Here is a 13216-nt window from a genome sequence, read left to right as displayed (position 1 = left end):
GGCGCCACGTAGCGAAAAGAAGAAACGACTGGCGCGCTGTTGTTAACTCGGCTATAATCGCGTAAGCGGTGTCTACGCCAATTAAGAAGAAGAAGTGCATACTATTATGTTAAAAAATAGTAACCCTTAACTCATAATTTTAAAATTTTTGATTTAATCATCAAAATCTATGTCGTCTCTTTTAAAGTAATCTCCTTTGGCCTCAATACACTTGTGCCAACGTGTTTTCCAATTGTCGAAACAGTTGTTAAAGTCAATTTCCGAAATAGCGTTCAACGTGCCTAGCGATTCACGTTTAATGTCTTCAACTGATACAATTGACCGCTCCGGGAAGGTCGTTTGAGTTCGTTGAATATCCAGAAGTCAACCGGAGCTATATCAGCTGAATACGGTGGTTGCGGCATAATATTGTTGTCGATCCATAATTCCGGGCTCTTTTTAAAACAGTTTCGCGCAAACGAAATGTAACACTCAAATAGTATTCCTTGTTAACAGTTTATCGGCCGGAAGGAATTCAAACATGCACCTTGATAATAGCAGAAAACTGTGAACATATGTGAGGTTGAAATTTTACCTGCTTTGTTTTGTTTTTCTGGCTTCGGATCATGTTTGCCACGATATTTGGTCGATTGATCTGTACCTGTGAGGGCCTTTGTTGGCGCTTATTTTGTACGTTTATCTACTACTTCGTTTCCTTCAATACGTTTAAGTTCCGGCACACAAAATGGCTACAGTTTATTTCGGTCGCTTATTGCATTTAGTTTCCTGACACACTCTCTCTATAATATGTGCATTACTGGCGTTTGCAGAATTTATTTGTGGATGGTTCTACAGCAAAAAAATATCTTCAAACATATTTTTAGTATTTATGTTACATCGTAAGTTTTTCTGAAATTCAATTGAAGGTAGAATTATTTTTCGCGCGCTGATTTTGTGATAGTAGCGGACTGTATGAATTCGATTCAATTGCTATCAGTGTAGCTTGACCGTCACTGCAATTTACCGTATGCTCATTAAGGAGCTACAAGGGTTTCCAAAAATCTAATTTCTTAATTGTCTTTTTAAATTCTACAAACCTCAAGAATATAATATCGCAAAATTTCAAGTTGATTCGAGTAATAAAAATACGGTTGGCAAGATTTCTCGAGAACTATTCATCCGATGTTCATGAAATTTTACACAGCTGTAGGATACAACATTTTAAAACTTGAACGAAGGATTTTTTTCGATTACAAATGTCGCGAAATTTTCCTTGAAATTTTTATTTTTTGTAAATTTGTCTGGCAAAATTTCAAAATTCAGTTTTTTTCCTTCGTCCAATTTCTAAGTTGAGATTTTAACTGAAACACGTATTTTTTTACTTTAGATAATCATGTAAGGAGTTATTAAATAGTTACAAGAGTCAAAATTTCTTAAAATGTACGCTTTGTTTTCTCTATATTCATTCGTGATTTTCCAACAACGTTGTCATTTTCAAGTACATAATTTTTAATATTTCATTCTCGTACAATAAAAGCCGGAGGGGTTTGCTCTGCAATGCATCTGAGTTTCTCAACAAAATAATATTGTAGCATAAATGTTTGTATTTTTAATTTACAAATAATTAAAAAATGCCCACAAATCTCATATTAGATTTCATTCAATAATTTTTGCGCCGGTTTTTCGTTTTGATTCTATGGTGAAATTGTACATTTTTATATAAGTAATTAGTTAAATACTCAATAAGTTTTTGCAACAAAATTAAAACACAAAAATTTAACTACAATATTAAAAATGTGAGAAAAATGCAGAAAATATTTATTTTTAGATTTCGAAAAAAATTTATATTGCATAAACGTGAGGTGGTAATTAAAGAAATATTAGTAGTAGTACAAAAAGTAATATTCATATGATTTTTTGTTGTTGTTTTGTATGTATTTATTTACCTTCTACGAAAGGTCGGAATCAAATCAATTTTATTTTTATTATTTTTTTGAGTTTGAGTAGTGAGTACGAGTAGTAGTAGTAGTACATAGTAGTAGTAGTAGTAGTAGTAGTAGTAGTAGTGGTTGTAGTAAATAGAGGGGGAGTGGAAAAGAAAAACTTGTTTAGAGTTTGATTTAAATGCTTTGTTCATTGCAAATGTTGTTTAATTTTAAGTTTCCTGCTATATAAAAATGTTCAAGACCTTGAGCGGAACTTAAGCGCCTTGATAAGTAAAAATGAGGTTAAACTTTTATAGTAAAGTATTATTGTAAAATTGCTTGGTGTGCTGTTGAAATAACTAGAAAAAATTATATAAAATTATTTGAGAACCAAATAATCTCCAAAGTATATAATTCATATTAACAAAATTTCAAATACGTTAAAGCACTTCTTTTTGCTAGGTTAATAAAGGCTGGTTGTTAAGATCTTTCATCTACTCGTAATACTTTTTTTGTTTTATTGGTAGGGGGTTGTTGTTAAAGTGGAAGCTTAAAGTTTATTTCTTGTTTATTTAATGCATTTTGAACTGGGTGTGTTGAGCTAAACGGGTTGGTTTCTGCGCTGTTTCATATTAATGTTGCCAGTGGTTCCTGTAAATTTCTTTATGTACTGAGGTTGTGCATTTGTCTGCTGCTTTGTATGTCATTACGTAACACAATTAACTGACACACACTGTTGCGCGAAAAAAGTCCAACTATACACACACACAAAATATACTCATTACACGCGAGTTAACTTTTTATAGCAATGCATTATCTCTAGTATTATTAAATTATGTTAAACAAGTGAGGAAGGGCTAAGTTCGGGTGCAACCGAACATTTTATACCCTTGCAACTTGTATGAATCAAAGCCAAATAAATACCCTAAGGAGCAGACCGTCAACTAGAGGATCGGAATTCAGGCAATATACATATATATTATATTGTATTCATATATATATAACTCATAAACAGATCAACCTATTCCACTAAAGTTTTATTAGAAAAACGTCAGATTCATTAAGGTTACATTACCAATTATATGGAGTGAAGTCACCCGGATGTTATATTGTCAAGTGTTCGCTCAAATTTATCTATTTTAAGCACAAAGATACACTTCTGTGAACAAAACACGCTCTCTTGTTTCTCTTTGAGATAACTGAAATGTTGGCTAATATATGCGGTATAAAGTCACATGGAAGTTCGAAAAACTTTATATTAGGTATATGGGGCTCAGGAAAGTATTGATATCTACGATTCAACATATTTCTGACACACTGACTCCCCGATGTCAGAAAAAGATGTTCCCTGAATTTATATTATATATCTCAAATATTTACCGATATTTTCGGTAATAAGCCAACTAAAAGCACTGGGTCTACGGTCTACATATTCGTTACCTAGAGGCTTGAACAGTTTTTATTTGATTTGAACAATTTATGGTCATAAGATGGCATACGCTATAGGCATTATTCGTGCAAAGTTTTATACTGTTATATTAATTGCTTCTTACTTTGTACACGGGAAAGTGAAAGGCTCAGATGTTAAAATTGTCTGTCCGTGAGAATAGGGGAATATTACGTACCGAAATTGGTTGACATCGGTCGTATTTGTGATTGTACCTAAAACTGTACCATTATATGAGGAGTGGGCGGGGTTATCATTCGGGGGTCTATGCCCGCTTTTTTCAAAATGGTGTCCCTTGCTATGCATATCTTCTGTTCCAAATCACTGTTCTATATCTTTTTAGTGCTTAGTTATGGCACTTAATAGGTTTTCGTTAAATGGCGGACAGACAGACAGACATTCGGATTTCAACCCCTGAACTTTTATATATATACAACTTTAAATTTATCTCGATTAGTTTTAGGTGATGCGTACAACCGTTAGGTGAACAAGGTATTATACCCTGTAGAAAAATGTTGCAAGAGTATAAAAATTGTGTTACTGCACTTTGAGCTTTTAATTAGACTTTGAAATTTTAATAGCACTAGAATGCTAGCACTTAAGTTAGAAACTCAAACCCGTTATATTTTTTATTGCAGTTCTTTGAAATGTATATTTATACTTAGGGACTTAGAAATCTATTTAGTTTATTTTTGTCGTTGTTTTTTGCTTTTGTATTTTACTAGTTACGTTTACATTTAGAAGAAAGTAATAATAAATTAGTAGAAGTACAACGTTTTTGTTAATTGAAAATAAAGTGAAAATGAAAAAGTTAACTCTTAACAGCTGGCAACGCTGCGCGCCAGCACAGCCAGTATCACATACCTGTCCGCCTTCACCTTCAACGCTGACCAAGTCTCGCCATTCCTCGATAGTTTGCGCCAAGTCAATAGTACAAAGTGGCACCTTCACTTCGCCGATTTGGTCATGCTTAGAGAAACGATCGAAATCGAATATGGCAAATACGAGCGTCTTGTTCATGGCATCGGCATAGGGCAAGCTCTAGCAGTTGACAACGAGGATAAACATTTTTTCATTAACAAATTGTAGAATAGAAAAAATAGGTATATTACCTTAAATGTGAAGGTTTCATTGAAGACCGGGTTTAGTGTTTTGCGATGCACTTTGGTTTCGAATTTCTTCTTCTTGTCGGGTAGCAAATATACCTTAACGTAAGGATCTGATGTGCCGCCCATATCAAGCGCGGGCAATTCTTCGGCTTGTATAACGGTGACCGCTAAGCTGTTCGAGTTGAAGTCATATTCGAGCTATTAAATGTAAGAGCAAAGCGACATACAGAGAAAAAGAGAAACAAAAAGCGTAGAAAAAAGAGAAAAAGAGAGCAAGTGAAGAGTATTGAAGCAGATTCATGCAATCCAGCCATTTGCGGAGCGGCGACATTAGAGAAAAACATACTTATTAGTTCTTTTGTTATTATTTCTGGTATTTGAAAATCAAATAGGATTAGGCGCAATGTGTGTTTTTATTGTTTTTACTTAGTGAATCAGTTTGTGCAGTTGTGACTTGATTAATATATGTGGTCTATACTAATATGTGGGATATAAGATTTACTGAAAATAATTTTTCTCAATCTCGAAAATTAGGAATTTGATATTCTACCTGTGTTGTTGGAGTGTGGAGGACCCAAGTACATAATTAGAAATGTAGAGACTATGAAGAAATCGGTATAATATTGGTTTAACAGGGCAGACCATCTGCTAATTACTTAAAAAATTAGAAACATAAAATTGTAATATCGGATTGCGAGAAGAAGAGATACCATCTGCCTGAAATATTTGGCGTTGTCAGCAGAGACTAAACAATTTAGGGTGGGAACAGCAACTTTAGTCGGCGAATCTGCTTTGAAGAAAGTAAATATTTGTTTATGGAACGGGAAGGTTACCGTTTTCTAGGAATCACAAAATATCGTTTACATGGAGTACTTGGAGAAGGACAAATCGGTCACAGGACTCTTTATGTATTTTTATTGGGCTAATTCGACGTCGAGTTGCAGTAAAATTGCCATATTTCGTTATAAAAGCCGAAGATCGAATTGATTTCGTTAAATCTTCTCGCGGGATTTCTTTAACTCAGTTCCCATTTTTGTCTATCACCTGTTCAGTAGCCCCATCGTTAAGCTTTCTCGTCAGGATAGTTATGTTACTTTGGGAACTGGAAACTATTTTAATTTCCTACGTGAACTTAACTCATCTTTATTGAATGCTGTCGACATGTCAGCCTGTCATTAGCAGCTTATGGCAATTATGGAATTGAAATCTTAACGTGATTCCCAAATCGTAATGAAAGTCTCATACGGACATACTTCATTGTGGTTTTGTAAGATGTTAATAGAACCACAGTTAAAATATTGTATGGTGTATTCGAAGGGTGGAGGGCGTTGAAGGCTTTCACTTCTAAAGGCGGTTGAACATGTAAAAAGAGCGGTTCTCATCGCCATCTCCAGTGCACTACGGATCAACAGCAACAATTACAATTACTTCATGATATTTTACAATGTAAGTAGCTTAATTGCTGCGAAGCGCGCTCTAAGAAGTTCTTTTTTACTTCAACTACGTTCCTGAAAACTTGGATCACTGCGGCCCAGAGGCTACTCGTCGCGGCTTTAGCTCTGCTCACATACCGACGAGGGACATGTGGATAGGGAGGAGTCGCTGGATAAAATTCGCAATGAGATTTTTACGGATGTGTCGAGCTAGAAAGCAGGGTTTGAGAGTCAGTCTTTTGTAAAGAGTTCTGCGTCGAGCTTAGCTACTGGACCACTTTAGTGTCTTTCAGGCAGAACTGTCTGCTATTAAGATGGCGGCAAACGTGTTGACACGAAGTGCAACTTTTTAAAGAGAGGTGAGAGAACGTCTTGGATTCTAGCACTAGAATTATAGACCTGAGGTCTGAGGCACCGTGAGGTGTCCAATACGTATTCTTGGTGCAAGGCTAAAAACATGGACGGAGGCACGTTATAAAAATTTTAAGGAGGCGAGTAAGGTGGAAACATAGAGGCACTTTCTCCTCCACTCCTCAGCCTCTGCAAGACTGAAGTTGAAATATCTTATGATCTATTATGGTATATAGAAGTTTTAGGTAATAAAACGTATCGGCGACCTTAACCTAGCCATAAACATTTTCTAGCAGGTCAAGTGTGTGGAGGGAAATTAGTCGCCTTCTTTGCTTATTACATCTCAGCTTTGTTCTCTTACTGATAAATTAACATAACAAAATAGATAACATATAAGTTATCAAAATAAATTCCATACTAAAAATTAGTCATATAGCTCACTGAAAAGGCACATCAGTCTGTTTTGAAACTCATCGTCCATTGAATGTATAAAAACTATGTCGTTTTTAAAAAGAAGTAAAGCATCTTTTGGGGTTTAGAAAAGTAGTTGGCCAACAAAACATACTTTACGTGTTTTATCAACTGTTATGAGAGTCTTCCAACAACACCGGAGAGTTTTACATTATTGAAGAATTAATATTGGTTTAATTTAATTGAGTCAAGAGTAAAGGAGCTTAATGTACGTGAGTCCAAGAAGTATGATGCAATTGGAAAAATGCGAATGCAAATTTTATGTGCAACAACAAAATTAGTGACATTTCAATCTAATGCTATGTAATTAAACTTTACTTTTGAGACAGAAGTATTAAAAAATTATTTAATATAAAAGGTTGAATATAATAAAAAGATATCTGAAAGTACTGTTGCAACTTTCTTAAATTCTTTACGCTAACGTTTGCTTTGCTCCTTGTGTGCCATGACAACACATTTGATGTGTCACTAGAGTGTGGACTTTTGTACAACGCCAAGATGCTGGAAAGCTCACAGTAATCTTACCTTAAAATTCAGTCTTCCTAATTTTTGCTCGCTTTGTTTATCCTCCTCATCGCCTTCTTCAGCATTTTCGGTGAGTTCCTCCATATCAGGCTGAACCTATGACATACCAGAACCCAATAACTACTAAGAAATGATAGCGTTGTTGATACTTACTTTCTCTTTATACGCCGATCCTAATAATTGTACCGATTTCATATCGACACCCTTCTTACCCTTACCATCTTTGGTTCGTCGCTTCTTTAAGAAACGACGTACACAAAAGAAGAGTATACCAAAGACGACGAGGAATACCAGTATGATAATTGCCACCACGCCCCATGTGGGCAGACCGGTCTTCTCGGCAATCACTTCGGTGACCACTTCGCCGGCATGTCCGATTTTCTGGATGGTAGACGCAGTTGTTGTGGTTGGTTCCTCTGCAAAGATGGTGTAGACGAAAGAATATCATAGTAAATATTATGACGTAAGTACAGGATATCTGAAAACTGGTCTTACCTTCAGCCTCTGTTGTGGTTTTGGGTGTCAAAGTGGTGAACATTTTTTGACTTTCCGCCTGCTGTTGTTCCGCCTGTTTTTGCGCTAGCTCACGGAACACCTCACGCTGCGTGGTCTCTTCCACTTTCTGATCGGCCGGTTCCAGACTTTGCGTCGACTCTTCCGGCAGCTGCTCTTCGGTGTTCGTATTCGTGTTTGGCGGCATTTTGTGCTACTGGAAATGGAGGAAAATGAAGAAATGTTGAGTAAATAGTTGTAGAGAATAACGTTTTCTTAATTTAAGTTACTTATACAATTAAATAAAACCGACGGATTAATTTACCCATATATGTTACTTCTCAGTATAAAAATATCGCGGACGTGCTGTGTCAGTCTAATTGAATTAACAATTTTTGCTTTCAATGTGTGTGTAAGCGGCAGAGCTTGTGGATTTTATGATAAACGGCAATATCGCGTGTTGATTCGATTCTTGAGTTTGAAGTTAGTCGACGGCTATGTCGCTCCGAAAACGGCTATTGCAGAGGATACCGTGTAAAAAGTTCATGCTCTATCCATGTTAGCAGGTAGGTGTCTTAAAAAGTATCTTAAAAGACCGCGTGGGTCATACATATTCTACACGAAATATCACCACGATGACTGTGAGTATATTAATTGTCGGCGACGATAAATTTGAAACTCACTAATTCAGATGGGGTTAGATCTCCGAAAAAGCAGCCCTTGATCGGATTAAATCGGGAAAAATTCCGGTACCAATTCGTGTGAACTCCTATTTATCCAGAATTGAACCCGACATACCAAATATAGGAGCAGGGTGCAATGAGTCACAGCATGTCTCTAACCACCTCTTTATATGCTCAGCAAGCTATGGTCCGGCCCCGTCGAAATAGCACGTTTTCCAGGCGTACCGTTGGATGACATCAATGACAAATACCGATTTCTGAACCTTACCACCGTAACGGAGACTAGATGACCGTTACAAAGCCAACAACTACATCAGTAACTGTTTATATGGATGAATAAATTCAACATTAAACACAGAAGATTTTAAAAATCGGATTCTGTGTTCTTTAACACCTATTTGACGAATATGCTGGTTTGGAAAATGCCACAGCGAATTGAAAACTTGCCACACAATAGTTTAAAGTCACTTCACGGAAACGGCTTTTGCTTTGTGTATGTACCTAAGAGATTTTGTGATATTCCTGCAGCATGGCTTTACAAATAATTGTAAAGACTCTCCTATAACTACATATTGTCTTCAGGAAATTTATAATTTTCTAGTGAAACCCGACATGCTTGGTTGAGTATGTATTCACGTTTGCAGTGAATGAACTTTTGCCGGTAATATGCCCGGAAACACTACAAATGCCGTCTCAATTAATGCCAATTCCACTAACTGCTTTATTTAATGAATTTCCTTGCAATGAAATGTGTGGATATGTGCTTAGATGTGTGCTCACTTATAAGAACAACTACAAATATGGAACGGTTATTTCACCAACAATTTCGATTTCTAAAGCAGAATATTGAACCATTTCATTGAAGTACATATTTATATGAATTCAACAATTTTCAATTGACCAAGTTATTTCATAAGCAATTTGTTATTATTATTAAAATATGAAATAACCAACCCCAGTGAGAATCCACCCTCAAAATATAATGTATACTTTCTTAACAATAATAAATTAGCTTTCTATAATTCGCTTCAATTTTCTGAATATTTAAATTGAGAAATTAATAAATAGAGTCGATATTCACAACTTAAAAGTGCTTTGTTGTTAGGGTGAAAAATTCTATTTCTAGAAGTTTTTTTGTTCAAGGCTTAGTCCTCTGGACAGCCAAACAACACCCGTTTGAAGGCGAGCTGAAGAAGAAACTTTCTTTCCAGAGCTGTCTGCTGTGTTTGTGACCCGCCATGTGAGGACGATGGAGCAGATATTCCATTGCCCAACCATGAAAAGTTCGAAAGCAATTACCTGTCTGATGAACAACAAAGTGGCTGGGGCCGAAGGATTGACAGCCGAGCTATTCAAATATGGCGGTGAAGAACTGATAAGGAGCATGCATCAGATTTTTTTGGAATAGGGTCGGACGAAAGCATGCCTTGGAATTGGAATTTCATGTGTTCCGCCTATTTCACAAAAAGGGAGACCTCACAATTTGCGCCAACTACTACGAATTAGTCTCCTAAACATTTCATATAAGGTATGGAGCGTATTGTGTGAAAGATTAAAGCCCACCGTCAACAAACCGATTGGCCTTATCAGTGTCACATCGAAATGGTGTCGACTGCTTTTAATAATACGAAAATTAGCTGCTTTCATGCCACTACGTCTGCATTGGATATCACCACCAACCAAATACGACTGTGTAAACTAACGTAGGCAATACCAAAAGCTCCGTCGGTGTCTGGAAGAACCTCTCCGAGCAGTTCGATACCAAACGAGGTTTCGGCCTATATGGCGACTTCTTCAGTACACTTCCGGACGAAGTAATTAGAGCAGCAGAGCTCAACAGATAACGTACAATCTTTATGAGAGTGTACAACTGCTGGCGTACGCCGTTGACATCGATTTTATTGGCCGTAACCTACGCGCCGTTAGCTCTGCTTTCTCCACTGTGTAGAAAGAAGTGAAGCAAATAAGCCTGGTAGTGAACAAGGTAAAGAAGTCATTGTTGACAATCATAACTTCTAAGTATTGGATAATTTCGTCTCCTTGAAACCAGTACCAACAGCAACGTCAGTCTCGAAATCAAAGCATAAAAAATTTTGCCAACAAGTAATACTTCGAACTGAGCTGGCATTGCGAAGTAAAATCCTCATCCGAGGAATAAAGACCAAAGTCACTCATCATCTTCGTTCTGCTATATGTTGCAGGGGAATGAACGATGACAACATCTGATGAGTCTTTGTGAAGTTTACGGATACCAGGCTATATCAGTTCGTGCAGTATAAAACAAAAATAAGTTTGAATAGAAATACAAAAAAACTTTTTCAAGTACCAATATATATATACTTGTATATGTGTATATATTTTGTTGAAATACCATTTACTCGGGGAATTTAAATAACAATTTCCGATATTTTTGATAAAAAGTTCGCAAATGGAAATTTGATCACATATTTTGATCTGGACACAGACAAAGCTTTATTTCGATTTCATCCAAGTTTACAGTGTTAGTTAAAGTGCTTGTTCTGAGCGAATTTGAATATCGTGCCTTAAGTGGTCTAGGTATAAATATTAAATCTCATAGTGGGCATAACCACGCGCAATTTTTTTTTTTTTAACTTTTAGCCCACAGTTGCCTCTGTAACTCCTTAAGAAAGCTACATGATTTATATGTAATAATGCCATCTACAGCTGAACCTCGAAATTGGTTTTTATTGGTTGACAAAATGTTTCGCTGCAATAGTTTTGATAAGGGATATTAACAAATTAATTGTAAGTAAGCTAAATGTATAAAGGGTAATTTTTATGAAATTCCATGCACAAGTCTCAATACGCTGAACAATCAATCAAAGTTGGTGAGGGCATGTATGCAACTTAACCATTAACGCATAAGAGAAATACACGTAAAACCACTTATAACCAATTAGTTGCTGTTTTTTATGGCTTAACTGTCGTTACAGAAAGTTTAATGGTTGACTTAACCGCCGCTTTTACGAGCATTCAGCGGTGTGGTGAAATAACACGTGATTGCAGTGAACTGCAAAGTAATCTGGGAAGTTATAGGAAAAATCAAATTTTATGCGCATTATTGGTTTTATATATTGTACAACTATTTTATTACGAAGTGAATTTTATTTCAATTATCATGAACTGAACTTCTTTAGTTTGTAATCTAGAAATAGAAAACAACAATTTTTTAGTATATTTGACACTTTTGCAGGTGCATACTAAGTAAAGTACTGACTAGAACTTGTTTCTGTAATATTGTATAATTTCTTTCTAATTCCTGTTTATGAAATCTATAGCAGATCACTGGAAAATATGCAAACAATCACGCAGTCTGTTGAACTTAAATTACTTGGAGCATTCCTTACGAAACGTCAAATGATATCGAATAATAAATAAGTACATATTATATATTGTATGTATTTGGCGTGGTTTGTCGATTGGCCACCAATACTGTGTAATATCACACTGTTTAATTTCCTCCTGTGGGGCTATGAAAAGTCTAAAGTCTATGCAGATAATCCAGCTTCGATTCAGGCCTTGGAGCATAATATCACGCGTGTCATTCGCCAGTTACTAGTCGAAATGCCCAAACGAGCTATCGGAAATTTGATCATCTGAGACGTAGCCGTGCCAAACATTTCAAAGATGTAGTTTTCAAAAGATAAATGTTAAATATTCCATTAAGTTTGTGTATTTCTTCTTTAAAAAATTAGGGAATCTCGAAACAGAACACCATTTACAAGAAACCAAAACGTAGTATATAGCCTTCTATTAAAGTTTTATAAGAAACACATTGTGTCAACATTGTTTTGGACCGATTAAGCGGCAGCACACTACGCTCATTTATCTTTGGCTTTGAAGAACAACAATGCCAAATTTGTTAAAAAAGAGGAAACCTCTCCAAACGCTCCAGAATTCCGCCCAATAGAAAGGTACGTATAATTTTCAATTCAGAGAAGAGTAATCCGCGTTGGCATTCTCATTTTTTGTTGTGTAATTTCAAAAATTCTTGAAATGCTTACTTACAAGTATATTATGTAAGTACTTATATTTTATTTATTAAAATTTTGATGTCAAGTGTTCAAAATACTGCTGAAAATATTAAAAAATATATAACAATTTTAGATGTTCACCAATATACTAGCGCGCTTGAAATTAGATTTTACACAGCATTACTTAGCATTCAACTTTGCGTTTAATATTTTATATTGCATCACTATGCAATTAGTTAATCGCTGTAAGGGTTTTAAAATTTAATATTACAAGGAAAATAAATTAGTTTGTCCATTTTCCCAACCATTTTGTCGGAAAACTACGCAAAAGCACTACTCATTAACAGTAAGTCTATATTTAACACACATTTTTCACTGCACAAATGCACTCGCACTTTCAATACCAACGGTCCAACTGTAGTCATGTCAAATTCAACCCAGTTCCGAGGAAATGCGGGCAACCTCAGGGTGATGTTAAAGTTGGCATTAAGACCACAGCTCCATAGCTTATTACTCAGTTGAATGTGGACTATGTTTTCGAGGTGGCTATGCAAGCTGTTTTTTGTACATAGCTTATAAGCGAATATATGTATATAGTTTATATACGAATATATATGTATATATATGAACATTAGTGCCGAAGTGTGCAGTGAGTCGTAGCGCAAATGACGTCAGTTGGAAAGGCTTTAGTGCTGGTTGGCAGCTGTTGATGGCGCCTTTGCTTCGCCACGGTAGACGAACACAGACCCTGTCATAGCCATTTTTCATGTCAAAATTGGAAAAAACATGCATATATACATACATAT

General features: G+C 35.8%; 1 protein-coding gene across 9 annotated transcripts in view; it reads right to left on the bottom strand.

Annotated features, from left to right (window-relative positions):
- The window catches only part of LOC108969366 (synaptotagmin 1), a 68432-nt gene that overhangs the window by 20162 nt on the left and 35054 nt on the right, over positions 1-13216 (bottom strand). For 6 of the 9 annotated variants that reach the window (XM_018934022.1, XM_018934018.1, XM_018934024.1 and 3 more), the window contains 5 exons: positions 7736-7949; positions 7394-7656; positions 7241-7336; positions 4464-4658; positions 4216-4392 (listed from right to left, as the gene is read on the bottom strand). In XM_018934022.1, the coding sequence (XP_018789567.1) occupies positions 4216-4392; positions 4464-4658; positions 7241-7336; positions 7394-7656; positions 7736-7940 (936 nt within the window). In that variant the 5' untranslated portion in view covers positions 7941-7949. The remainder of the gene's footprint in view (positions 1-4215; positions 4393-4463; positions 4659-7240; positions 7337-7393; positions 7657-7735; positions 7950-13216) is intronic. The other 3 variants (XM_018934025.1, XM_018934027.1, XM_018934023.1) reach the window with 2 other exon arrangements.

Source organism: Bactrocera latifrons, unplaced genomic scaffold, assembly GCF_001853355.1.
Source record: "Bactrocera latifrons isolate USDA-ARS-PBARC rearing strain unplaced genomic scaffold, ASM185335v1 scaffold_25, whole genome shotgun sequence".
Lineage (NCBI taxonomy): Eukaryota > Metazoa > Arthropoda > Insecta > Diptera > Tephritidae > Bactrocera > Bactrocera latifrons.
This window is presented reverse-complemented; position numbering and strand designations above follow the sequence as displayed.